We start from the raw sequence: 27191 nt of genomic DNA, 5'->3' as shown, positions 1-27191 counted from the left end.
GCCTGCTTCTTGCACAGCACTTGAAGTGACGTCAAAATGCTGAGCTTCGATTGGCTCTGTGTGGAAGAATAGTGGGCAGACCTCAATGCTTGCTGTCTAGAGGTCTGTACACCATCCTTCCAATTGGAGCCAATCAGAGCTCGGTGTTCTGACATCACCGTGACCCCCGTGCAAGAAGATGACGAACTTGTGCTCCACATAGTTACAGACAGGATTACCGCATTTATTTGAATATAAGTCGACCTTGTTTTTTTCTCGGAAATGTAAAAAATTAAGGGACCCTACCGAGTGCACATAGTCGTAACCAGAAATTTCGATCCACATTCGTGACCAAATTTCAAGACCCTACTGAGTGCAAGAAGCTACTGAGTCACCGAGCCCACGTGGCTGTAGGGCCGCACTGCTTCTTGTCTCGGAAAGCTTTTGGTGCACGAAAACAACCAAAACAGCAGCAGCCTGCGGCACCCCCTGTGGCAACCACTCCACGCGTCCCTCGGGTGTCAGGTTTTGCCGACATAACATTGCGACATGTCACACACCTTGCCCCTCTGCCTTGCCCCTTCCCCTCTCCCCCTCGCAGATGCGCAGCAAAACAAAATAAGAGCGCAGCAAAACAAAATATGGAGGTTACTTTCGCTTCTTGTGGCTCGCAGAGGCTTGTGGCATTGCTCGCGTCTTCGCATGTGATCTTTCGTTGCTTCGCCTGTCTCCAGCTTGTTTCGTTTCTTGTTGTCGCCATTTTGCAACGGTGTCAGTGATGTTTTGCTGCGAATTTGTGAGGATGTCCACGAAGCTGACGAAGCTCCCCACGACAATGAAACGTCCGGAAGTTCTGACAATGATTAAGTTTTTGCTATCGCACTGTAATTTTGCCGAGTGTGCTGTAAATAAAGGTTTTGTTTCTTTCTTTTGCACTAACTTTCTTCTGTTCTTCAAGAAAAAAATAAAAGGTCAACCTATATACACAGTTTTTTGTGTTTTTTTATTCTCAGGGAGTTTAATATAAAGGCATCTATCTATATTCTTGGTGGACTTATATTCAAGTAAATATAAAGAATGGCAGGGCCCCCTTTCAGACATCCATCCTCCAGCACGCTCTCGTAGCATATTCTGCCGTGCTGTGGCTGTGCGTGAACACTCGAGGATCACCAGACGCGAAGTGTCATCGGAGGCACAAAGCTCGCATTGGAGGTGGGGCAACTGAAAGGCTTCCCTGCACTCTCATTCTGTCAGTGACGAGGGTGGCTAAGTTGCGAGACGGTTGAATGAATCCTCGAAGGTACTATGTGCTGCGAACTTCAAAAACACAGTTACGCTGCATCCCACTGCAGTCGAGGTTTTGTACATGCTGTGACCTCGCATTTGAGTGCGTCGTATACTTTGCAGTGCCCAGTAGGCGGAGGGAGGGGTTACGAGAGGATTCACAACTTTACAGAAACCAGTAAATGTTGCGTCGTTTCCGCACAAATGGAGGTCAAACAGAGGTGTTACCGTGTCAAAGTAGGAGAGTGCGACCACGGCCACATCTGCGAGTGGCGTGTGCAGGGGCCCCACGCACTGCTGCTGGGCAACCAAGCCTGTCACACAGCGATCCACCTAGAAAGCAGAAGACAATCAACATTTCATTTAGGGATTAGATATGTGGGATAAATATAAACGACTTTATTTTTGCAGGATCATTGTTTCACAAATTTTGTGAAGTGCAGGTTTCTATAATGTCTCGCGGGCACAAAATTTACTGAGTTGGACTGTTTCATATGTAGTATTTGTTACCGTAGGGTGATATATTCATGGGATCTGTTTGACATCAAAACCCCTTTCCCCACTACCTATGCCACTGACCTGTAGTAGTTTCACTTGTAAATACCCCACACTTCCAGCACTTGTAGGGGAGTTAAGAATACTACAACAGTAAAATGTCGATGGGATATACAATGAAAGCAGATAGTGTGACAGCTTTGACTGCCTGGGAAAGCGAGCTCAAAAACAACAAGCTTCTGAGGGCTTTTTCCTCCGAGCGTGCCATTTGTCCCTCTTTTTTCCTAACAATTTAAAAGCAAAACCATATCCAGCCATGAGCTGCTGGTCATTTTGGTAGAGGTAAAAGCTTTTCTTTGTCTCTTATCAGAAAGTAGCTCCATCAGCATTGTCAGCCCACTATATTCACCAGATTTCAGCGAGACCACATCAACAGGTGCATTCTAGAACACGCTTCAATGAAGCAGTATTGTACCACAGAACACCTGGTTATTTAAAGAGATTCCTAATAAGGACTGTCTTGCCTTGTTGGTGAGATAGCGCTTGCTCGCCACTGAAGGGAGCCGCAGCACCCGCTGCAAAGCCTCTTGGACCTTGAGTCCATCGGGAAGACTGAGGGGCTTTAGCACTGGCTTGTAGCTACTCAGCTCAAACACCTGTAAGGAGAAGAAAATGCTGCAGTGTCTCCAGAACCCACTACCCGATTCCAACACAAACAAAGGTGTATGCATTGATTAGAGGTGTCGCGAACTTGAGTCGAACCTGGGGTTCGACGGGTTCGCCTATTCTTTAAACTTTTGGCGAAGTTTGACCCAAGTTCGACTTCTTGGACAGTGTTTGACACAGAAATATCAAACTTAATAAAAAGAAGATTATAAAATGGTTTATTATAGCACTGTCACATGTCTTCGGTTTACGGTGTAGCATAAGCTATATAAACACAGGTGACAAAGCTAAGCATTACCTTGTGTACCACTGAGATGATAATTTATCAATTCCTCTTTCCCCTCCCTTGTAAATGGCTTGCCCTCTTTTGAATTTCCACGTGAAATAAACAGGCCCTTCCTCGTTTCGCCTTCATTCAGTCAATCAGAGGTCATATTTGTCATACGCTAAAGTTTATACGAAGCAATGTCAGTCCGGCATCTATGTCCCCGACTACTGGGGGCCAAACTTAGTAGTCATTGCAGCTTGTCTGCTAACACCCCAGGCAAAGATCAGTCCACCTGCAGCTGGATTATGAAACTGGTCCCAGCTGGATCCAGCTGAAACCAATTCAACAATCCAGCTGCAAGTACACCGATTTCCACTTGGGTCATCTTTTCAAAGCGAATGTACAGTACTTGCTGTACAAAGGCACGTGGATACCAACACCCATTCACATCAAAACAGGCAAGAGTAGGGTCTCAACAGGCAGCACAAAATAACTGAGGACGACTCCAAAAGCTCACCTTGCGTGGCATGTCCCCCAGGACAGAATCCAGATCCAAGTCGACTGGATCCCGTTTGCCGGACTTCCCGGCCTCCTTGAGCACAATACGACCATCTCCCGTCACCTCGCCCACGAAGGCGACGGGGCAGCGCTCGCGCTCCGCAATGCGCTCCAGAGTCTCCCTGTCCTTCGGATGCACCAAGATGGCGTCGCTCTCCTGGTACTCCGCACCCCAGAGCTCCAGAGTAGAGATGGTTGGGTCGCCCAGCTGGAAGCGCTCCGTCCAGATGGTGGCTCCCGCAGGCTCCACTATTTCCTTGAGGACATTGCCTGCAGGATGGCAGACAACTCGTTACCAGCCGGCAGAGCTGGTAACGAGCTCGACAGCTAAATTTGGCGGAGAAATTTCTTCGCTAAATTTAGGGGGAAGTGTTTCCTAGCTAAATTTAGAGGGAAAACCTGAATTGGTGTATAATCGTTGCAGTCATAAAACGTGACAATATGTCACGTGACCTGACGTCATGTGATTCTGTTATGCTATTTGATGCTGTGATGCGACGTGATACCGTGACGTTGCACGACATCACGTAACGCTGCGATATCATCCGACATAACAACATCGGCAACTTCACGTAATCGTAATCTTGTGCGCCTCGCATCGCAGCATTGCACGTTGTCGCAGCGCGAAATCACAAGGCGTCGAAGTCGCGCAATGTCGTGCGGCGCCACCCACCACTGTGACGTCATATGCAAAATCCACCTGCCCCAACGCACCGTTGCCTCCTGCACCCTGGTCGTGAACGCTGAGGATGGGGTTCTGGCGGGCGCCACGTTCGATGCAGGCTCGCACGAGGCGGTGTAGTTTCTGCTCCATCTCTGCATCACCACGCTGCACCGCTCCAAAGTCCAGCTCGGCCTCCTGGTCTCCTTGAACGGTCACCGACGAGGCCGCACCACCTCCGACGCCGATGCGGTACACGGGACCGCCAATCTTCACCACTAGCATGCCTGAAAACGGGCAGAATTCTGTCAGCTTACAAACGTTTAGCATATTTTCCGGTGTAGAAGTCGTGGTTTTATTTTTTTTGAAATTTCCTTCGGGGCATTTTATACAATACTTATACGAGTTTTTTTTCTATATGTATAGAAATATCAATGCAGTTTCACTGTGTCAACTCTACAAATATATGCCGTTAAATACCGAGTATCGGCCCATGCCACAATAAACGCCCACGCCCTCAATTCTGTGACATTCGTAAAATACACAAAAGACGTGACTTTACATTGTTAAAACAGAAGTTCGGGCAAGTTGGTAGTTCATGACGCACGAGGACACAGCGCACCCGTAACAAACACTAGGACAACGTTCACAGTCACACCAAAAGAAAGGGACACTTACACAGCGCTGTGTAAGTGTCCCTTTCTTTTGGTGTGACTGTGAACGTTGTCCTAGTGTTTGTTACGGGTGCGCTGTGTCCTCGTGTGACTTTACATATTGTAGACCTAGGGAGTGCCAATCCACCAGTTTTACATGATTTATCTCTAAATTTCGAGTGGGCACTTGCTTGGGATGCTACAGTAAATGCAAATTATATACAACCTTTTTTCTGAAAACAGCCTTTTACAGGGGTATGTGTCTTACATCCTTTAGACCAGAGAATATGGTACTCGGAGCTTGAAACAAAAAATGTGCTGTTGGTGTGTCCTAACACAGCACAAGGTGATTCACTGTCAATGTAACAAATATCCAGCTGACCAGTGTAAAAATATGTATAAATACTACCATAAAGTCCTGAGCAAGCATCCACACAAAATTTGGAGATAATCATGCAAAACTGGGAGATGGGCGTTCCTTAGGTCGACAGTACGTAAGGATATGTCCTTTTTGTATTTTCGGAATGCTACAAAATTGAGGGGCGGACGCTCATTGTAGAATGGGGGGTTGCTCAGTGTTTTATGGTATAGCATATATACTGAGCGTAACCCTATGGCTGGAATTGTCCACCCTGAGACATGCTCAAATTGCAAAACAACTCAAAGCACACAGGCCAAAATATAACCTCTTCAGAAAGCTATCATTTACCATATGACAATCATAGAAAACAATCTGCAGGTACTCTAACCAACTGCGTTTAAATTACCCGACGTTTCGCGGCCTGCTCGGCAGCTTGTTCACGGGTGACTTTTTTGGCTGGGTGTTTGTCTTTCTCTTCTCCTTGTCGCTGGAGTTTAAATCGTCCTCCTCTTTTTGTGTCATTTCAAAGCCCGTGAATATAACCGCTTGGGAGGGTACCAATCGACTGGTTCAGGTTGCTCTTTGTATGCTGAATATGCTACGACCCTAAAAAGAGTTGTTCTTTCCGTTTCTTTCGGTGTCCAGTACAAAACTCCTTGCAAAGTCGATAACATTGTTGCTCTTTTCTTCATGTTCCGCTAGAGCATCATCTTGTATGTCCTTCTTTTTTTAGATCATATTTGTGTCTATAAAGACGTTCGAAGAAGTTCTTGGTTTCCCAACCATATGAGGCGTTGCAGTCGGCGCAAGGAATAGGATAAACAAGGCCTTGGGCTTTTTCTTAATACTCACTTAACCAGGCAGATTTTTGCCGAAATGTTTACTTTTCAATCATAGAAGACATGGTAAGAATACCAGAAAGTTTATCATAGATAATAACTTAATATATTTTCTTGAGACAAATATCCATTTTAAGCAAGAAATTAGACATAAAACATTTTTGAATTGCCTTATCTGTTTCGGATTTTCCAGGTGCAGGAACACCGAAAAAAATAATGCCGATTCCCCGAAGGCATTCGGCTACTCTTGAACGAGCTCCACAGCTCCGTTCACAAAAACAAATATTTTTAATAATTCCCAAAACGCTTCCGAATAAACATTTTAGCTTTTACAAGAATACATATACCACATTTTTCAGTGTACTGTAAAACCCTTAATGTTCGCGAGCCCTCAATTTTCGCGAATTTCGCGAATTGAAGAATTCGCGAAATTTAAGGGCGCGCGAAAATTTCGGTCCTTAAGATTTTCAATGCAGGCATCTGGAATTCGCGAAATTTAGTGGTCGCGATTATGTCATCTGTGACCGATTCGCGAAAAATAGGGGCCGCGAAAATAAAGGGTTTTACAGTATATTAAGTCAAATTTTTTTTCCAAAACTTCCGTCGGTGCGTATTATAAACTTATATGCGTTTATTTTTCAATTATGAACCCTAACTACACAAATTTGCCCCTCGGGGTATATTTTTCTTCTTCGATTCGTTGACGAGATTGTTAAAACCAGCTCTCACACAAACATCTATCATGAACTGAACATACATATGCAAGCTTATTAACGCCGCTCCACTGCAGTGACCGTACAAATACACAAGTGCAACAATATTACTGTGGTGCAGCTTATATCGGATAAAAAATAAGGTACCACCCTTCGCCAGAATTTTCGCCCCAACATTCAGTGCATGTGCGAGTCGTACCTTTGGCGGGCTTCTCCTTGGTGATCTGGTCGCCGTCGATGCTGCCGATGCCGGCCGAGAACATGATGGGCTTGATCCACTCGCGACGCTCGCCGCCGGGAACGACCATGCCAAACGACCGAGAGAAACCCGAGAGCACCGGCTCGCCAAACTTGTTGCCGTAGTCCGAGGCGCCGTTGCTTGCCTCCACGGCGACCTCCAACGGAGAGGCAAAATTTCCCGGATACTCAAGGGACTCTTCCCAGGGAAGGTCGTACCCTGCAGCGGACAAGACACCACCATGTATAACAGTTAGACATGCGACACTACCTCTCCCCTCCGTTTCACTGTATGCATTGTCAATTGTTCCAGATTGTCGAGGCAAGTGTAGTCTACTTACCCCATTCCAACGCGCACCTTTCTTTGAGCAACACATGTCTCATAAATGTCGGCATGTTAGAATCGGATACAAGACTGGCATCTGGGATTAGAAATAGTATTCTTGAGCATAAATACTGGATGCGCATTAAAATCGAGGAAGTGTTAAGATCAGGTAAAAACGGTAGCTTCTACAGTGCTCCAATACTGTCAAATTTACTTTCGTGAATCCGTGGCTTTGTTTGGCCATATAACGTTTCCATCGCGCGACAGCACGTGAAAGTGAGACACGGGACGATGCCGTGTGTGTAGGGCAGTAGCATTCTGGAAACTATTCGAGCCTTCACAATGTGCACGATGGTTCATGACGAGCGAAGCGGAAGTCAATAATTTCTCACTACAGACCAGACAGAACATGAAGGGCATGAAAGTTCGAACAAAAACTCTCAGGAAACCTCCTGTAACCTTCAGAGTGGTAGCATCAATGTTTTGTTAAAGGGGTGATGCAACAATTTTTGTACTTTCAGTAAATACCATTAGAATTATTCCTTGACATTCATATCCTATATGAAACAAGCACTCGTTTTCCTCCTGCACGCCAATGGCAGTTGCAGAAAAAATATGTAAAAAAACGAGCAGCATTCATTTCCCCAAAACGATGCCAGAACAAACGACCACGTGAACTGGAGCCAATTATACGCCGCCAATGTTTATCATAACCACACACTGGCGTTGGCGAAGCGCACGGCACGCACAGACTTCCGCACGCCGTTAAGGTTCGGCTATTCCCCTGATCGCAGCGATTGGGTACGAGCCACTGCCCGAATGCACCTCGAAACATTGATTGTCACGAGCCCTAATCGAATGCTGACAATATATATATATATATATATATATATATATATATATATTATTTTTTATTATAGATTTTGTTGAGAGGAACGAACCCTGTCGCTACACTCGCGTCCGTGCCCTAGCTGTGTCGGCCTCGTGACACAATGCTTGTGTCCACCGTACCAGCCGTATTTGAATATCGTCACCGCGGGGATCACAAAGCTTGATGATGAAATTTTGGGGATTGCATGGTTGAAAACGCCAACAATCCGATCCTCACAACTTCGTCGTCAAGTGCGAAAGAGAGGCTGAAAGAAAATGTCTTCTTCTACGTTCCAAATCATGCGGCTACAAAGAAGCTTCCATGTCAGTGGCATTGTGTGCAAGTACACTCTGGTCCCACTAGTGCCAGCGAGCTTATGTACAGTGAGAAACATTCCTATACAATATCGTTGCATGGCCCTTTTAAGGAACCTAGCTTCTTCAAAGCATTGAGGCTAAATTTCTTTAGGGCAACTCCAGTTGAAAACGAAACCAAAATAAATGACTGGTATCACTTTAGTGGCACAAAATATGACTACAGTCGAAATATTATGTCAAAGCGAACCCGCGTACTCCACCAACAAACGATTTTAAAGGTGCAAACAGCTGCTCATTAGCAGGCAACAAGCGGGTTAGCTTTTTGTCAAAAAACACTGGCGCAGCCCCCTTGTGACGTCACGTCACGGTGGAGATGCGGTTGATTGGTTGTATAGCGTACCGCAGCAACACGTTGATGTCGCGTCCCGGCCGTACGGCTGATGATCAGTGTTACCATCATTCTAGCACATAATCTTGGTTTTGCCGTAGACGCCCGAAACCGAACTTTGAGCCGTGATATTTATAAAACTACACATAATATTGAGAAAGAATTATACCATGTAGTTTAGGGACACCGCTTTAGCTGAAAACAGTTGTAATCTCAAATTCAGAAATATGGACTGGAGTTGGAACCTAGCTTCTTCAAAGCGTGGAGGCTAAGTCTCTTAAGGCTGGTTCAAAACATTTGGCTTTGAGTGTGACTGACTGCATTGCAACTGCTCGTATTATGATGAGGGAAGACGGTGGTGCCACCTGTTGGGTTGCCCTGGAACACTTCCCATTGCGTTCATTCTACGCATCATTCTTTCATTGTGTGCCTTTAAACAAGTCTGTCAATTAAGTAGACGGCCATTTCTCGTAGATAGCGCAAAACCCTTTGTCTACTTATACGCAGATCTTTTCGAGTTCCAGGGCTACTTGATACTAGATGGCGCCACCGTGCCAGTGTGTTGTCTTGTTGTAAGCGGCTACAAGCCATTGCAATGCAGCCTGTCACAGTCAAATGCAAATATGTGAACCCCCCTTATGTCTCTTGGCTTTTACATGGCCCAACCGCAACATCTCACCTGGAATGAGGAGGTTCCCAAAGCAGTAACCAGCGGTGGCGGCAATCTCGTGGGCACCGCGTCCGGCCGCGTGGACGTCGCGGATGCGGCCGCCCGTCCCCGTCGTCGCACCGCTGAATGGCGCCACGCCTGAAAGTTTGGCGAAGCACCGCATTAAGTCGGTACTGTCACTCAGACTTCGTTGACTTTGTGACGAGACATAAAGATGCTAGAATTTCCCACACTTCATAGCTCGAAATTCTGGTGAAACAAAAAATCTCCTGGCCTAGACACTCCGTCAAATGCAATGGGAATGCGATGGCACATGATGGGATCTTTAACGAGCAGCAGTTTCCGTCAGAATGATGTGCAATGTGATGCATGTTGAAGGAATTGTGAGTCTATAAAGAGTTCTCCTCATTTATGCACTTCTCCTTTGGGGGCATTGTACCATTTTACACACGAAATGTCGCCGTACATACAATATGACCATAAAATGCCTCCGCGGATACTAGATGATTTTACTAATACACAGTTCCTACCTGTTATGCAGACCCGATTCCTATGCAGCACAAAAAGGAAGAAGGGGAGAGTTAGTGCATTGCTTACCCCCCCCCCCCCCCCCGCCTCCCTTTGAGCAGAGCAATGCCATTGGCCATGTGCGCCACGACGTCAAACCAACAGCGGCTATGTTGCCGGGACTCTCTCCAACAGACTTGCTATGGTGCAACCAACAAAAGCAGGCGAGGTGCGTGCAGGGTTCCTTTCAAAGCTATCACTTTAAAACTGTCTTCCCTCATAACGCTGACGACGCAAACTGAAATTCGGCCTACGCGCCGCTGACCCGTCGCTACCCGTTACGGTATCCGTAGGAGCTCACCGGTCGGGAAGTTGTGAGTCTCAGCCGTGAAGATGATGTGACGCTTAGCGTCGACGACGGTGTACGCGCTTCCTACTGTGGTGTCCTTCGGCTGAAGCACTCGCAACTCGTAGCCTCGAATGGCGCTGCAAATGACACGCAGAGAGTTTTTAGGTTCGTCATACCTATGTACAGTGCTCACCAGACTTGTACGGAAGAAGTTTCTCAGGGGATCGCAACCCCAGTGGCAGACAGGCAACGGTTCTGCGACGTAGTGCTGAACAAACCACTCTGAAGTACAACGTCAAGGAGCCATTAGTTGGCTTCCTCCAGGATAGCCCTACCACGAGAGAAAAAAAAAAAATTGTATTGCGTGTATGTTTACACAGCCTGAAGTTAGTCTGCTTCAATGGGCGACTTCTCTCTCAGCTGTAGATGAGCAATTCAGTCGATGCAGTACAACCACTAGCCTGGGGTCGTTAACCTGCACCACGCAGTAGTTATACACGGCCGCAGGCCGGTACGACGCTCATCCAGATCGAAATGGGCAGAGGCGGAGACTAAACCTAAGATCGCCGGTGTCTGCAGCGTGAGCTTTCGATATACAGGCTCCGAGCTAGTGTGCGCTAGCCCGCTCGGCCACCGATCCCCCGTACTACCATTAAAAAACACACGGATCGCGTGTTCCATAAAAGTCTGGTGAGCACTGTATATTTTTTACGCTAGATTCAGTGTGTCGCTTACTCACCCGTCAAGACAGGTATTCTTCAATTATAAAAATTAAAGTATCAAAGTAAAAGCACCCGATCTCTTGCTGGGTTTGCTTATTGTTTGCACTCCATTCACAAGAACGCCTATACTGACTGAAGGCCAGTGGTAAACAAGAGTCTCTTGTTAGTTTTGTGAGGAGTGTCTGGCGAAGGACTATGCCAAGCGCACGTGCCGCGCACGTGCCGCGAGAGGACGAACACGGAATGGGAAAGACGACGAGGACGGATTGGGGGAACGGGCAGTTAGGTTCTGGGATTTAGGAAAGACAGTAAAGGTTCCATCCTAACAAGTGGGGGCTCGTCCGGGATCGGAGATGGACAACCTGGAGGTGCCAGATGAACTGATAGCCCGCCTTTTGAGACAAACCGACGGATCCGTGATGCATCGGGAGCGAGCTTCTGTTCAAGTGCGCCAACTGCTACTGACTGCTGCAGTGCCCCCAGCCAACGACCCGAGGTGACCGCGGCTGCAGTCCACCCGTCTGGCGGCCCTCTGCCGAGAATTGCGGCGCAGTTGCCGAAGTTCACAGGCTTCAGTGATCGACAGTCGCCCGAAGAATTTATCGAGAGGCTAGAAAACTTTTGTTTGATTACGGGAGTCACCACTGAAAACCGTCTCAGCCAGGTCGTTCCGGCTGCACTGGATGGGAGCGCCAAATTATGGTGGCGTTTTATCGGTAACTTCGGCAGTTGGGATGATTTCAAGACGGCGTTTCGTGCCGAGTTTGCCTCAATCGACGCCAAGCGACGTCTAAAGGACGAGTTGAGACACCGCACTCAACACCCCGAGGAGAACCTCAAGGAATTCATTTACACCATCGCCGAATTTTACGAAAGAATCGGGGAAGAGGTGCCCGACTCAGAAAAGGTCGACCGCGTGCTACGCCAAATGCATCCCCAGCTCCAGGATTTGGCGGAAGGGACGCAGTACGCGAATTTGAGCGAGCTTGCCAAGGCAGCGGACGGCCTCATGGAGCGTGCCTGGCGGCGTCTTCAGTACAAACCGCCCCCCACAAGAAGCAACCAGGTGGCCCGTGACCTAGCTTTCCGGGCACAAGGTAACCGCGACTTCCCCGGGACGGAAACTGCAATTCCCTCTACTTTCGCACCGGCTCTAGCAGCGGCTGTGTCATCTGCAACAGTCGCTATGCCGTCGACGTATCGCTGGCCACTCCACCCTGCGGCAATCGAACCAGCCTACTACAGGGACCAGCTTTCAGGGCCCACAACGTCAGGGGGAGTTGCAGATTCAGTTCGGCCGATGTCTCAGTGGCATCAGCGCCAACAAGGAGTCGACCGTTGCCGGAGATGTGGAGGAATCGGTCACTCCGCTCGCACCTGTGCCACGGGTCGGCGTTTGGGTCCAGGCCTCTGCTTCAGGTGCCGACAGCCTGGCCATTTTCAAGCACAGTGTCCGGGAAACGGACACTGGTAGATGCTGTCCCGGTGAGCATCTACGACAGAGCGCTGCAAGGGGCCACTACTGCCGGGGGAAAAGAGCCTCTCCTTGACGTTACCATTGGGTCATCAACGTTCAAGGCGCTGCTCGACACAGGCTCCAGCGTCAGTCTCTTGGGTCGGCCGGCCATCGCAGCTGCTCAAGCCACAGGTGCCACTCAAAAAAGGGAAGTGCGCACGCTGCGACTGGCAACAGGATGGTCCCAGTCCACTGCATCTCTTCGGTGCAAGATCCGGTGGGCGACCGGTTCCCGGAGACAGCGTTTTCTGTGTATGCCCGACCTCTGCAGAGACATTGTTTTAGGAAGGGATTTCCTTACAGTGACAGATATCTCCTTGCATGTGGCGCTTGGGGGATGGACAATTGGAACAGAGCCCCAGCGCATTGTTCCATTTGTGAAGGCCATAAAGCAAGCAAGCAGCGAGCTTGGGGCAGAAGAATATTCGTACTCCCTGGAGAACCTCTTCAAAGAGGAGTCAACTTGCGCCACCACATTCAGCCATAGTGCTACCGAAGGCGATGGAGACTCTGCAAAGACACCGGGAGTGTATGCTCCTATAAAGAAATTGTTGGAGATCTTTGGGCCAATCTTCACCAAAACTCCCGGCTGCACTTCCCTTGCTGAGCACCGAATTGACACAGGAGACAGTCCACCCGTTCGTTGCAAGTTGCGTCCCGTCAATTCCAAGAAACAAAAGATAATTGACAGTTGCCTTCAAGACTTGCGGGAACAGGGACTTGTGCGTCGGAGCACCAGTGAGTGGACCAGTGCACCTGTTCTGGTGGCCAAAAAGTCCGGAGGCTTTCGCCTGGCCATAGACTACCGGCCGCTCAACGCACGCACCAGGGTGCCAGTGTATCCGATGCCCCGAACCGACTGGCTGCTGGCACAACTCGGGAGAGCGGAGTGGTTCTCAAGCTTTGACCTTTCGCAGGGTTTTTTCCAAATCCCTATGCGCGAGGACGACATTCCGAAGACGGCGTTCATATGCCACCAGGGCACCTTCGAGTTTACAAGGATGCCGTTTGGTGTTGCAGGTGGTCCAGCCTCCTTTCAGGACAGAGTCCTGAATGGAATCAACCACCAATTTGCTATGGCATTTATGGACGATGTACTTGTGTATTCAGAGACGCTGGACAGCCATGTTGCACATGTCCGAGAAGTCCTGGAGCGCATCAGATCAGCAGGACTCACCATGAACCCCGACAAGGTTCAGGTGTGCTGCCAGTCGCTGAAGTTTTTGGGCCATGTAATAAGCCCTGGACAATGTAGGCCGGACGAGGGGAAGGTGTTGGCGGTGCTCGACTACCCCCGACCTACCACAGTCAAGCAGCTGCAAGCCTTTCTGGGTTTGGTTGGCTATTACCGGAACTTTATCAAACAGTTCTCCATTATTGCCCGCCCCCTCACCGATCTCTTGAGAAATGACCGAAAGTGGATCTGGAATCACCAGCAGGAGCATGCCTTCACCCTGCTCAAGGATGCACTGGCTCACGATGCGGTGATGAGTTTGCCAGACCTGAATCGGCCCTTCGTCGCCGAAACAGATGCCAGCGGAGTTGGCATAGCTGCAGTGCTTCTACAGCAAGGCCCCGACCAACTGCAACCGGTGTCCTTCATCAGCAGGGTGCTTACTGAATCTGAGCGACGTTACACCGTCCAGGAGTGGGAGTGTCTCGCAGTGGTCTGGGCAGTAGACAAGTTCAGACCTTACCTCGAATTTACCGAGTTTGAAATCCACTGCGACCACTCCTCACTATCCTGGATGTTCAGCACCGACCAGGCCTCCCCAAGAGTCAAGCGTTGGGTGCTTCGACTCCAGGGCTTCAACTGCAAAATCAAGCACCGGAGAGGGCTTGCGAATATCCCAGCAGATGCCCTCAGTAGGGCACCTCTCCAGCAGGTAGACATACCTGATCAGAGCCTGCCTGAAACGCTGTTTCCCATCTGTGCACCAGAGTCGGAGCCTCAGATCACCTTTGAGGCAGCTGCAGCAGTGTCCCTGATCGACGATGTCACCTGCTTGAGCGACAGAGCACGATTAATTGACGAGCAAAAGCAGGACACTCTTTTGTCGAGGCTCCTGAGTGTTAAAGAAGGCATGCAGCTTCCTGATGATGACCCTGACCGGCGCCTACTGGCGGACTTGGCGGAAACAACCGAAGTAGAAGCCAACGGCCTCCTCGTTCAACTACGCGGGGAAAGAAAGGTGCCCTGGCTCCCTACCCATCTTCGCCAATTGGCACTTAAGATGTCACATGACCATCCCACAAGCGCTCACGCAGGTTTTTTCAAAACTCTAAAACGCGTCTCTTCCCGCTTTGTCTGGTTGGGAATGAGAGCTGACGTCGCCAGGCACGTTCGTTGCTGTCAAGTGTGCCAACGCACTAAAGCCCGCCGCCAGAAGCCACAAGGGCTTATGAGCAGCCAGTGGGCCACTGCACCAATGGAGGAGCTAAGTGTGGACATTGTAGGACCTCTGCCCACCACACCTAGACGCAACAAACACCTTTTGGTGATAATCGACAAATTCACAAAGTTTATCGAACTTTTTCCTTTACGAACAGCAACCAGCAAAACCATTATAGAGTGCATGGTGCAAGTTTTCTGCCGACACGGCACACCTGTTTCCATCTCCAGTGACAACGGCAAGCCATTCGTCAGTAAACTGTGGCGAGGTCTCCTAAGCCACTGGGGGATCGCCGACCGCCACACTGTGCCATACAGGCCATCAGGACAAATGGTAGAGAGGCACAATGGCACGGTGAAGGAGAGCCTTAGAGCATATTGTTCTACCCACAGAGACTGGGACCAGCACATTCCTGAAATCGCTTTAGCGATGCGCACGGCAGAAAGCGTCGTCACCGGATTCACCCCAGCCTTCCTTTGCTACGGCCGAGAGCTTCGCACCCCGTGGGAAGTGGCGGGACTCAAGGATGACAGCGAGCCACCAGCTTCAGAATGTCATGCTTTTGCGGCGGAAGTCACTCGGCGCCTGCACGACGCACTCGATTTCGCTCGGGATCACCAAGAGAAAGCAAGGCAGGCCCAAAAAACTTATTACGACCGGCACCGGAAGCCTGCAACAATACGTCAAGGTGACCTTGTCCTCCTTGACGCCCACACATTAAGCGATGCGGCCAAAGGCATTACTGCGAAGCTTGCTCCACGCCGCACGGGGCCCTTCCGTGTGGTCCAGTGCCTGGGTGCTAACGACTTTGTGCTTAAGGACCCAGTTACTGGGCGAAACCGACACGTGGCTAACGCGGACCAGCTGACACCGTACCACGAGCCAGTTCCAGATATAGTCCCGTCTTGTTCACGTCTCAAGAGGGGGAGACCTGTGAGGAGTGTCTGGCGAAGGACTATGCCAAGCGCACGTGCCGCGCACGTGCCGCGAGAGGACGAACACGGAATGGGAAAGACGACGAGGACGGACCGGGGGAACGGGCAGTTAGGTTCTGGGATTTAGGACAGACAGTAAAGGTTCCATCCTAACAGTTTTAATTCTTTTTTTTTAATGATGTCTTAACTGAAAAAGAATGTACATAGTACTAAAAATTCTAAACCGAATGTGAAAATGCTAGGCATGTGCAAATACCTAGTAGATTTTGAGTTTCAAGCAAGTTCGAATCAAATAGTAGTTGTTTTAGCAAAATATTTTCGTATAAAATATTGAATAGTCTGTTCCAAGCCTTTCACTACTGCCGCACCATGCTTAAACAAAAACCCAGCTGACCTCGTAAAGGCTGTTCCAAAACTTTCACTTGTCCATTTATAAGCTAAGTTAATTTTTAATCTAGTTCACTAAATTTATGGCCCCTCAGAAAGTTTGATGCTTTGGGATGGAAAGTAAAGTATGGGTTTAACATGAAATTAAACCTATGGAGATTCCCAGGTACACCTAGTTGAGTGGATTAATTTAATTAATCTTGCTATATGCAAATAATCTTTCTTCAATCTCGAGTTTAAAAAAAAAAAATTGCAAATGATGAATGCAGGTTGTCAGGGCATCTCTGCTTAACAAATACACTTGCGTAAGAGCCACGATTTAATTTTCAGAAATTTGAATGCTATATGCTAAAATTTGAATGCTTAATGATCTCAACATTCATAAAGTTTCCGTTTTTTTTTATGTATACCAAGTGCAAGTGTGCGCGATCCCATTTCGAAAGTGTGCTTTTCTCCCAAGAATGTGATTGAGTGAGTTTATTGAAGAAGTTAGCCTCCCAATGAGGGGTCATCTTTCTCATTTCGCTTGGGGAAAAGGGGAACCAAGAGATCAACACTTTTCCAAGTGTTGATCGCAGCGGGTTATTCTGTTGAGCGTGCTTCTTACCAAGCACCGGTGTATTGCGGAGAAGTACCACCAACAGAGCTCGCTTCCACGGGTGTTGGTTCTCAGCAGTGAACCCGTGCTTGGCAAGAACTCGTGGAGCTAAACGGGGCTGACCCGCCACAATCAACAGTTCGAAAAATATGAATACTGCAGTTCATTTCGAAGCGAATATCAAATAGTCTATTATTTGAAACTACTATTAGAAAATCAGATTTTAGCACAACCCAATAAATGCTATTAAAATTTGGTTGGTATCACACTAGGATATTTATATTTAATTCTTAAATAAGTGTAATAATATACTGTGGAGCATGAACAAAGCAAAATAAGTTCCCTCGCGATGGTCGAAGTGTGATTTATGAACAAGTTTACCAACGACCGTGACATTCATTTCCAGAAAACATTTTAAAAGTGAATCATAGAAAACTTTTTGCAAGGTACTAAGCTCATGAATATAAAGACCTTCAATATGCTCAAAATTTAAGAGAACTTGCACACCCAAAACAAGCCTCTGTGCTGTCCGAATTAATTTTTTTTCATGGCGTAATACACCAAAAAACACGGATGAAATCGAAGGTAGAAATGGACAGGACGCGGCGTAACTTTCAACTGAATGGTTTATTTGGACAAAATACTTTTAAAAATATAAAGACTGGCACACTTGGCAGAAGACAAAGATATGGTCTGAACAACCCCCCCCCCCCCCCCTCAAATACCAGTGTCACTGGTTCTTCAGATAGTAGAATTCTTTATTGAACGAAGACAGGTGCACTTACATAAGAGTTATTCTGGTGGGATTTAATCAGGAAGGCTTCATGAATTTATCTGGCCGTTTTTGTTTTGTAATGGCCCCATGACACAGGTCTCACCAAAGACGGCGCTGCACTTCTAAGTTTGGCCTACATTCACAACAGTCATAGTACACCGCTAGGGCACCAGACAGGGACTGCCTTATCGCCAATGCATGCTCTCTGACCCTATCATTGATGCACCTCCCAGTCTAGCCACAGACAGCTTACCATATGACAGGGGAATTTCATATGCGACGCTAGTGGCGCACTTGCGGAACTTGGTGGCGCACTCGCAGGACTTAATGACGTCGTTTTTTGCATGTCTCTTGCGGCACAGCCGATTCCTCTCCCGATCTGCTTATCTTTTTACACAGCAAAGATAGTTTGTTTAGTGCAGAAAAAAGAACCATATGTCAAAGTGATTGGCCACCTTCTTCAGATTGTGGGACACCTTGTGGACGTAAGGCAAGACCCACCCTCCTGAAAGCCCTGTTGCACGCTGCAATGTCGCCTTTTCTGATCTTTTTCACTACGGTTTCGGAAACATCTCGAAGAACATGCAGATGCAGAGGGTAACCTGCCGCTTCAAGTCTGCTAAGCTGAGAATGAAAACTGCTTTCATTCGGTATGGGCGGGATTTCCCTAGCACGGCCCTTAAGCAAGATGAAGCAATGCCCCTCTTCACCAACTTAGAGTGCGCGGAGCTGAAAGGCAACATTCTTTTCTTGGAACGGGGCTTATACGCCAAGCAGGCATGCTCTGCACCGAAATACAAACAATAACTCTTGTGTAACCGCACCCTCTTTGTCTTTGTCCGATAAAGATTTAAACTATCTGAAGAACCAATGACGGTATACGAAGGGGGGGGCCATGTATTAGACCATATCTTTGTGTTTTGCCAAGTGTGCCGGTTTTTTTTATTTTTAAAAGTATTTCACCCAAATAAACCATTCAGTTCAAAGTTACGTCGCCTGCTGTCCAGTTCTCCCCTCATTTTCGTCATTGTTTTTGGTGTATTCCACCATGATGCAAAACAAAAATGCCCAACAAGCCATCGTTATCCAATTTATCTTTCTTTGTCTTATTTGGGCTGACGGTTACAGCTGCAAGCGTACCTGCTGTTATCCGAGAACTTGATGACGTTGTTGTCGTTACTGGTGTCCTGAGTGGCCGTGATGAGAGAGAAGAGAGATCCAGGCTTCTCCTTGCCATCAACCACCATGCGCCCCTTGAAGAACCAGTGTCTGCTGTGCTCGCTGAAAGAGTCCAAGACGTGGCAACCGGCCAACAACGTAAAGGGATACTGAATCAAAACTTAAAATACACCTTTCACGTTCAGAAATAAATTAAACATGATCAACTCTATTTGCCAATGACAATCGTATGCTTGCATTTTGAACGGATGGCTATTATTTTTTGTTCCAAAGGACCGACTCCAGCGAGCACTCGAACATTGGCCATTAGGGGGCTTGATGCATCCCGGGAGACGTGACAGCACCTGGCCCAGCACAAGCAAAGCTGCTTGGGGGCCGACGTGGTTATGAGCTCCACCAATTGACTTCGTCAACCCGTTTCAAACTGGCCATTTTTAGTTGCCCCTCCCCGCTCCCCACAGATGTTGAATAGGCCGGAAAGAGAAGGGAAATCCGGTTCAACACGGCACGCGTGCATGCAGCTTCCGTTGTGGAGCGATGCTGCTTGCTCAGAGGGACGTAGCAACATTCGGTTCATTCCTTTTAAAGTAATATTTTGGTGTCTTTTGCAAGCAAACAATTGGTGTCTCCATGGTGTGGTCAAAACGTGGTTGACATTTAGACAATAAAATAGGTGCTAGAGTTTCGTTTAAGTAAACCGTTTAATACTGCGTATGTTCTAAAGGTGCACCGAAGACAACTGAAGATTCTGTATTGAAGGGTAGCTTCCCTGCTTTCTACAAGACATGGTGTACCACTTGATTTTCTTCCCCCAATTTTCGGGCAATTATTTATCCATGAAATACATCCCATGAAAACTTGCAGAAGTCAATGAAACCTGGGACAAGAAAAGCATAAACTGCAGCTAAAGCTCACCTGTTGGACTGTGCCAGGTCGAAGCATTCCACGGTGGTCGGGTTTCGCTTGAGCTTGTTTCGAAACAAGTCCGTGTAGAAGTCCAGATCCCAGTTGTCGAATGAGAGACCTTGAGAGACAGTGCCAGAATTATGCTTTCAAAGTCAGGGTGCACTTTAAAAAAACCTGAAACATGCTCCAAGACTAGAAATGAAAGCAAGCTTGGGGAAACCTGAAGGCTTTCTACCAGAGCATTATGCCAGCATGATACTGTAGATGGTCCTTGTAGTGTTTCCAATGAGGAGTATCATTCGAAATTAAAAACAGCGCGGAAAGACGAGGACCAGACAAAGAAGTGACACGGACGTAGCGCTGTCCGTGTCACTTCTTTGTCTGGTCCTCGTCTTTCCACGCTGTTTTTAATTCCGAAGTATGTACCAACTAGCCCAAGCCTCAACTTTAGCAGAGGAGCATCAGAACAAATCTGAAACTTGTGCTTTGTGTGGCCTGCACAGTGCACAAGTCCGACAAACTCGATTAAATCGGACCTCTCCAAGGCATAAACGAGCATCACCTACCCCCTTCCCAAACTGTCATTTGACCACCTCCTATTTCCATCACCACAGAGTAAAAAAATTCCAAGCACTACCAAGTAATCAAAAGCCGTTTGACGAGCTTCAAACTTTATCAGGAAACAAGGTTGCAAACAGGTGAAAAGAGAGTGCTGCTAAAGGCAGATCAATTTCCCTCAGTGCTGAGACATACCAAGTTGAGCACTAACCTATTAATGGGATATGAATGCTGAAGAGAGGAGAACCCTTTTCAGCAGTTAAGAAAAGTGCTAAACCCTTCCAAGTGACTTGGTGATGAGATATAATTGCCTAAGGAAGGAGGTGAACTCTTCAGCAGTTTTGAAGAGTGCTGAAATGTACAAAGCTGGGCACTGACTCAGTGAAAGAAGACAATTGCTGACAAGAGGTGAACTCTCTTCAGCATCCAGGAAGAGCCGAAGCATACCAAGTTTGACACTAGCCCAGAGAAGAGGGATGATAGCCAAGAAATTAACTCTCTTCAGCAATTAAGAAAAGAGCTGAAGCATACCAAGTCTGACTCCAGCCCAAAGAAGAGACATTACTGCTGAAAAAACATGGGCTCTCTTCAGTAATTCAGAAAAGAGTGGAAGGAGACAAGAGAGAAGACAGATGACTACTGAAGAGGGGTGAACTCTCTTCAACAATTAAAAAAAGAGCTGAAGCATATCAAGTTTGACACTGGCCTGGAGAAGAGAGATGACTGCTGAGGAGAGTTCAGCCCTCTTCAGCAATTAAGAAAGGTGCAGAAGCGTACCAAGCTGGGCACTGGCCCGCTCCAGAGCGGGTCTCCCATGGGTCAGGATATCCACCTCTTCCCACGAGTGAGTGCTAGGAGGAAGCTCGAAGGACGTCACCGGGGTCACATAATGGGCCTCTGTCATGCGGTCGTGCAGCACATCCACTACCTGGAACCATACACAAGTGGCTATCACATGGGTGACCTTCAGATTACCTTCAATGCCACAGACTGTCATAAAAACAACAGAACAATGTATATGTGCAGCTCAACAATTAAAACAGTATTTTGCAGAGGCTGCTCTGTACAAAGTACAAAGCACACGGAGACAGTAGGATACGATATATTAGTCACCAGGCTAGACTCACGTTTTATTCAAACAAAATGTGACTCTAACCAGCAGGATGATTGGGTTCACAGTTCTTTGTGACAACTGTGTAAGGCTTCAGTACCGAGAAAGCTAACTACAACTGCTGTGACTGTGTCTTGTCACTCATGATGAACTGACTACACTAGACAGGACTGAAGTCCCTTAATTAACGCTTAGCTAAGTATCACAATCGATGTGCCGACGCGCTCTCCCATTGGCCTGTGCCTGCGTTCTGCTTCCGGTTAGGAAGAAGATGGTGGATTTGACTCGACCTCACCCTTGACTAACGGTTTGGTACAGTGGCGTTCAAAAACCTACAAGCGTTCAACATTTTTCTATCTGAATTGTCACGTGACGTGACTCACCGTAGTAACTCGGAAGATTTCAAACACAGCCATGGTGGGCGAGTTAAAAAAAAACATGGCAGACTGCACGCTATCAGACGACAGGAGCGAGGAAAGGAGGGTGGGGGAGGACTTGTCATTACCTCGAACAGCGTTCATCTAGAGACGTTAGGCAGGACAAGACAGAACCAAGCTGTGGTCCTAACCCAAGTTAAGCTGAGCACATCATTAATCAAAGAGTTCACCTTGCGTTTTGCTGCCTCAGAAAGCTTGGTGTGCCCACTCTTCAAGGCAATCAGGTAGCGAGTGGAGCGCTCCACGCGATCCACACACTCGAGGCCGATCGTCTGGCAAATCGCCACCGATTGGGTTGATGACGGTGTCGAGAAGTTCAGCCTGGAACACAGGAAAGAGGTGGGATCGCACAAAAGAGACAATAAAGGAGCCGCCAACCAAGTGTGATTCAATCACTTACAGATGGGCAAGGGAAATCAATGAAATCTACAGATTGAGCTAAGCTCACAACACCAAGGGGTGCCCAGCTAGCATCTGATTATACATAGGTCAGATTGCAAAAAACACACTGCTCTAAATGTATTCGTGAAGCAATAAGCAAAAGGCATGATTGCAGTGGAGCTGCTTATGCGTCCGATAGCAAACTTGTGAGATAGACTTGAAATGCTTTAATCTATAGTATCCCATGTGAGCTCTGCAGGGTTTGCCCTGAGGCATGCACTAATGGGACTTTTGAGTATATGTTTAAATTTAATCTGGGACAAACCCAAGAAAACAGATCTTGGAAAGGGAGGCAAATGATGAGTATTATGATGAGCACAAAATGACAAGAAGTACAAAGGGTACTTTCACAATGGTAGTAGCTTCACTTCATTTAATTGAAGAAAAACAAGTATTAGAAATACAAAACCTTGTGCCTTCTAAATGCCCGAGATAATAGTTTCTTGAAAACCCTACTTAGCTTTAAAAATACCCCCATAGTAGAGTATCTGTATAGCTCAAGAACCAGAAGTTCTGTTTCTGAACAATACCTTGAGAATATGTCACTAAAAAAAGTGTTCTTTGTTCTTCTTACTTCAGTTACACTGTGACATTAGCTCGTGCTGTATTCCCTTATCTATATTTCACCTAACAATCGACCCATGGCAGCAATTTTACATCAAGCATGTTAGCCTACAGCCAAAAAACAACATGGCCAAATAAGGGCAACCAACCTGGGTCCAATCTCGACCACGATATTGCCGTTGGTCTCCGCAAGGCCAGTCTCTGGAGCCAGGCGCACCTTGAATCCCGGCGTGAGGAGCCACACCAGGCGTTTGCGCTGCTCTTGGTCAAGAGCTTCTTGACCACGCAGCTGGACATAGTAGCAGTACTCGGTTGTGACCGAGGCCACAGCCTCCTCACCCAGGGCACCATTGATGGCAGCCACCTTGCCCCTAGCGGCGCTCTCAGAGAGGGCCGGGGACTGGTAGAACCGTAGTATCGCCATGGTCGCGTCTGCCTGGGAAAGCACCTCAGGGATCAGTCGCTCGTTGACCGCATTTACATTCTCTCTGTATAGTGTGTTGCAGGTTAAGAAAACCAGGACAAGCTCCCCCCACTAATCACTCCATTTTTTCCACTAAAGCAGAGCAAACACTAGAGAGGGCGAACACAGCAGTCATGGCAAGCAGAATCCAGAATCCTCAGGTTAATTCATAGAAGACTACTTGCAGCGACGGACTTCATTGTAATCTGAAGGGGTTACTAAATAGGTCAGCAATCAAGCAAATTTTATGGTAAGCATCCGAGTTGCAGATCATAGTTATTATGGTTCAAAACAACCCCCCTGCCCCCGAACTGCAAAAATTACTTTACTCTGACGGCCTTCAAAAGTGGTATTTCGAAAAATGAGAAAAAGTAAAGGCCACATACAACTTCAAGCCACAATTGGTAACAAAAGGGATTTATTGGGTAACGAGGCACTTGTGTGGGCATCCCTTCATTCTACAGTTCTGTAGTATATATTATCAAGAATAGACTCTGGTTGTTCACAGCGGCCGACGCATTGTCGACGCAAACTCATAGCTGCTCGTGCAAAAGGTCCACCAGGATCTTGGAGACGTGGTTCTTGCTGGAGCGCACCGTCAGACGGTACATGCGGGCCTCCAGGTTAGGCTCAAGCCGAAGCAGGCATCCCACCTGCTGGCCACGGGTGCACACGATGGCTGCGCACACATGGTTTACAGGATTGGGGTCAATGCCCTCCAGTAGCTGCATCCCAAAACCTTCCAGCTTGGACCGGATAGCAGCCGCCTCCATGGGGAACCGTGCACGGAACACCTTCTGTTCTTCTTGCTGCGGACTTGAGAGGTTCTTCCAGCGAGCAAAGAAGGACTCTCCAGTCATGACGGTCGGCTCGAAGAACTTGTTCAGGAAAACCGGAAGCTTCAAGGTAAGGGACTGGCCGCTGCCGCAGTAGAGGAACTGTACCAGGAGCTCTGGGGGATCCTGGAACTCCTGAAGACACTCGACACTCACGACCTGCTGAACTTGGGAGCCAGCTTCGACCACCTGTTCGACGGGACGCGCTTGGATGCCCAATCGGGAGGCCTGATCGCCGCGGCAAGACACGGTCGATGCGAAGCCTTGCAGCTGGAACGTGCTCTTGTTGCCAAAGAAGAGGCTCAGGCGGCCTAGATTCTGCTTGAACTCAGCTCTCACTCCAACCTGGAGTACGGTATTTTCAAAGAGGACTCCGTTGTTGCGCAGCACCAATTTTCGAAGGCCATCTTCGGCACTTGTAGGGGCTGCGGTAGCAGGAGGTAACGGTTCTTCGGGGCTCTGCAAAGAGATTCCCAGCAGGTCTGCTTCGGTACCTCCACCACCAGTGCCACCATTTGCCATTATGGGTCTAGGAGTGACGTCTGAAGAGCGTGGTGGAATGGGAGGCTCCGTGGTAACCTCTTTGAGGCCAGGCTTCCTCCTTTTGAGCATTGCAAGGATGGAGGACTCGCGCTCGGGGAACGGTGGCATTTCTTCAAGTACGGTGGCAAGAACTTCTGAAGATGCAATCTTGCTCAGGCCTAGGTACTCGACAGAGCGTTGCTGTAGCTCTGCATCGGCACACCGCAGGTTGTTGTCACTACGGAGCACTTCTTGGATTTCAGCCTTCACCTCAGGGAACAGATTCACAAACTTGATGTAGGTCGTCAACAGAAGCGCTCGTGTGGGCGCACTGCACAGGTGGTACTTGGAGTGAAGAAGATGGAACTGGACAGATGGCGTAGAACGTTGGTCTCCCGCTACAAGGTTGCCAAACTCTCCAAGTACATATCCAGCCACCTTGACCATGTTCTCGTGGCAGGCCGGAGCCTGCAGTGCTTGGAAGCACACTTTAGCTGCATACCCCTGAACATCTTCCCGGTTGGCCACAATCTGAACCACACGGTACCAGACCTCCTCACTGACATGGTCACCGGCGACGCGAATGAGGGTTAGGACAACGTCCACATACCAGGCGTAGTCAGACGCATACTTTTCGGCCAGGATGGCCACTTTGAGAACCATCTCTTCACGGATGGCATAGTCTGCCGTCTCCAAGTAAGCCAGCATCTCGGCAACAATGAGCTGAGCATTGGTGCGGTCACACATGGCATAGAGTAGGTCGACCGCCTTCTGTCGCACGCTGACATCCCGTTCCATCTTGAGGGCTGCCACCACCGTGTCCTGGTGTTTCTTGACCGCTTCGTGCGACGAGTCGGAGGTTGCAAGAAGGCAGAGCCCTTCCAGAGCCATGTATCGCAAGTTGGTCTCCCGGTGCTGCAGGAACTGTCCCAGCTGGCCGCACGCACGAAGAAGCAGGTGGGGCTCCGGCAAGGCTCCCAGGCGGTCCATGTGAAGGATCAGCGAGATGGCCTCAAAGAGGACAGCATGACGAGCATTTGAGTGCTGTACTTTCTTCGACTTGGCCGGCTCCTGGGCCTTGTTGAGGAGCGTCTCGAGGCACTCGTTGAGTCGGCCTCGCACGCTGGGCTCTTCAGGCGGCGGGTAGTTCTGCAACAGTCGCAGCAGCTTCATGCAGAGCCACGGTGCAGGCACGAAGTAATACGTGTAGTCTTGTAGGTCAGTGTAAGAGGCGTTCACGATGCGGCTGAGGCGGGAAACCGCCAGCGGCACGCAGCCCTTATACTCTTCGGGGTTCTTCTTGACGAGGGCGTCTATGAGGCTCACCGCGGCCGTCACGACGCCCATGTGTTGATCGTTGAGGAGGTGCACGATCCGGGAGGTCCACTCACCGCCTGGCACCACGTCTGGGAGGGTACGGAGGAGGCGGAGAAGGCACAGTGAGGCGCTCTGCTTCACCTGATCCATCGTGTCCGCGGAAACGAGTAGCTTCGGGATGTCACGGCCGAACGCTTCAGCCATTTCGAGGTTTCCCATGTTGGCGACACACTGGAGCGCCAGGTTAGCGTGGACCGGGTTGCGGGAGGCCAGATCGTTCTTGATGGACTGGACGATGAGACGCATCAGCTCGTCCTTGGCGTTCATCAGCACCAGGATGAAGAGGTAGCCAATTTGCTTCTCCGAGTATTTGTTGGAGCTGAGCAGGTTGACGGCTTCCATGTGCCCGAAGTCGATGTCGTGCCCGAGCAGGAAGATAAACAGCAACTTGCATATGTATTTCTTCTTCTGGTAGCCATCCAGTGTCTTGTCGCCCTTGAACTTGGAGCGAATATTGGCCAGTTCCTTGTTGATGCGCTTGGTCTCGGCCTCTTTGCTCTTGCAGTTGCGGATGTCCGAAATGAAGACCGCCAGTCCCCTCATCCCGTCCCCCTTGGCCGGCGGCATTGTCGTTCACGATTTCAAAACAGCGGAGCGATCTGGTGGTGCCGGAGACCCCGCGGTACGCTACGCCGGCGTTGTCGCCGTCGATTTAGCACGAGTCCGCGGTTCCTCGGGGACGCGATCCGTCGCAAATCATGCCCGAAAACTGCGCACCGATACGCCCGCTATTAACAGTTGCTGCACACCCCTGAAACGCCTCAAACCGCCCCTCGACATCCACAGCCATCGTTGGAGGAATGCGGTCACGTGGCCTGGCGAGCCGGCAATGGCGGCGCAAGTTTGTGAGCGCCGCCGCTATCGTCGCGGCACGGGACATCCCGTTCCTCGCACAAACTTTGGTAAAAGTTCTCTCCTGCTCGGGGTGGGAACTCGGTGTCAGAGATTCAAGTGAGAAGTTTCCAAAATCTCTTCATTTGTTCTTATTCTCATCCTCCGTACGGACCTAGAAGAGTTCGCGGTGCAACAACCTAACAACCCCAATTGCCTTTTTTGTTGTTTTTTATTGGAGTAACGAAATCAAGATGCGATACGACAGACGCTCCAGATAACTTCGTCTGCCGACACTTTTCCCTTCATCTAAATCCTGCCCCTCGCACATTTTTTTTTTTTTTTTTTTTTTAGTAGAGATTTATTCACATTTAACACCGAAAACAACTTGCACACGAGCTGCGATTCTGCCGCGATCTGCCTCGGTTTCGGTTTACAAACACGCTTCCTCGTCATGTGCTCCTTGAACCCACAAAAAGAGGAGAGAAAAAAAAAAAAG

General features: G+C 48.6%; 2 protein-coding genes and 1 long non-coding RNA gene across 4 annotated transcripts in view; 1 reads left to right on the top strand and 2 right to left on the bottom strand.

Annotated features, from left to right (window-relative positions):
• The window catches only part of LOC8026768 (phosphoribosylformylglycinamidine synthase), a 65981-nt gene that overhangs the window by 37990 nt on the left and 800 nt on the right, over positions 1-27191 (bottom strand). The window contains exons 2-13 of one of the 2 annotated variants that reach the window (XM_029970020.4): positions 22813-23099; positions 21829-21979; positions 20888-21038; positions 19562-19670; positions 18608-18748; positions 10154-10278; positions 9295-9423; positions 6677-6934; positions 3965-4198; positions 3210-3520; positions 2283-2414; positions 1492-1596 (exon numbers count right to left, since the gene is read on the bottom strand). In XM_029970020.4, the coding sequence (XP_029825880.3) occupies positions 1492-1596; positions 2283-2414; positions 3210-3520; positions 3965-4198; positions 6677-6934; positions 9295-9423; positions 10154-10278; positions 18608-18748; positions 19562-19670; positions 20888-21038; positions 21829-21979; positions 22813-23087 (2121 nt within the window). In that variant the 5' untranslated portion in view covers positions 23088-23099. The remainder of the gene's footprint in view (positions 1-1491; positions 1597-2282; positions 2415-3209; positions 3521-3964; positions 4199-6676; positions 6935-9294; positions 9424-10153; positions 10279-18607; positions 18749-19561; positions 19671-20887; positions 21039-21828; positions 21980-22812; positions 23100-27191) is intronic. The other variant, XM_040213344.3, reaches the window with a different exon arrangement.
• LOC115311391 lies at positions 9371-18689 on the top strand. Its single transcript, XR_003917031.3, has 3 exons — positions 9371-9455; positions 9915-10021; positions 18596-18689. It is a non-coding gene; the product is annotated as an uncharacterized LOC115311391 (long non-coding RNA).
• LOC8026767 (AP-2 complex subunit alpha) lies at positions 23528-26910 on the bottom strand. The gene has a single exon (XM_029970021.4). It carries the CDS (start codon positions 26426-26428, stop codon positions 23660-23662), a length of 2769 nt encoding a protein of 922 aa, XP_029825881.1. The 5' UTR covers positions 26429-26910; the 3' UTR covers positions 23528-23659.

Source organism: Ixodes scapularis, unplaced genomic scaffold, assembly GCF_016920785.2.
Source record: "Ixodes scapularis isolate PalLabHiFi unplaced genomic scaffold, ASM1692078v2 PGA_scaffold13__105_contigs__length_92229423, whole genome shotgun sequence".
NCBI classification, from domain to species: Eukaryota; Metazoa; Arthropoda; class Arachnida; order Ixodida; family Ixodidae; genus Ixodes; species Ixodes scapularis.
The sequence above is the reverse complement of the archived record's forward strand: the minus strand, read 5'-3'. Positions and strand labels throughout refer to the sequence as shown.

Excerpts from the sequence above, each read along its gene's own strand:
- LOC8026767 (XM_029970021.4), bottom strand. The coding sequence starts at position 26,428 with ATGCCGCCGGCCAAGGGGGACGGGATGAGGGGACTGGCGGTCTTCATT.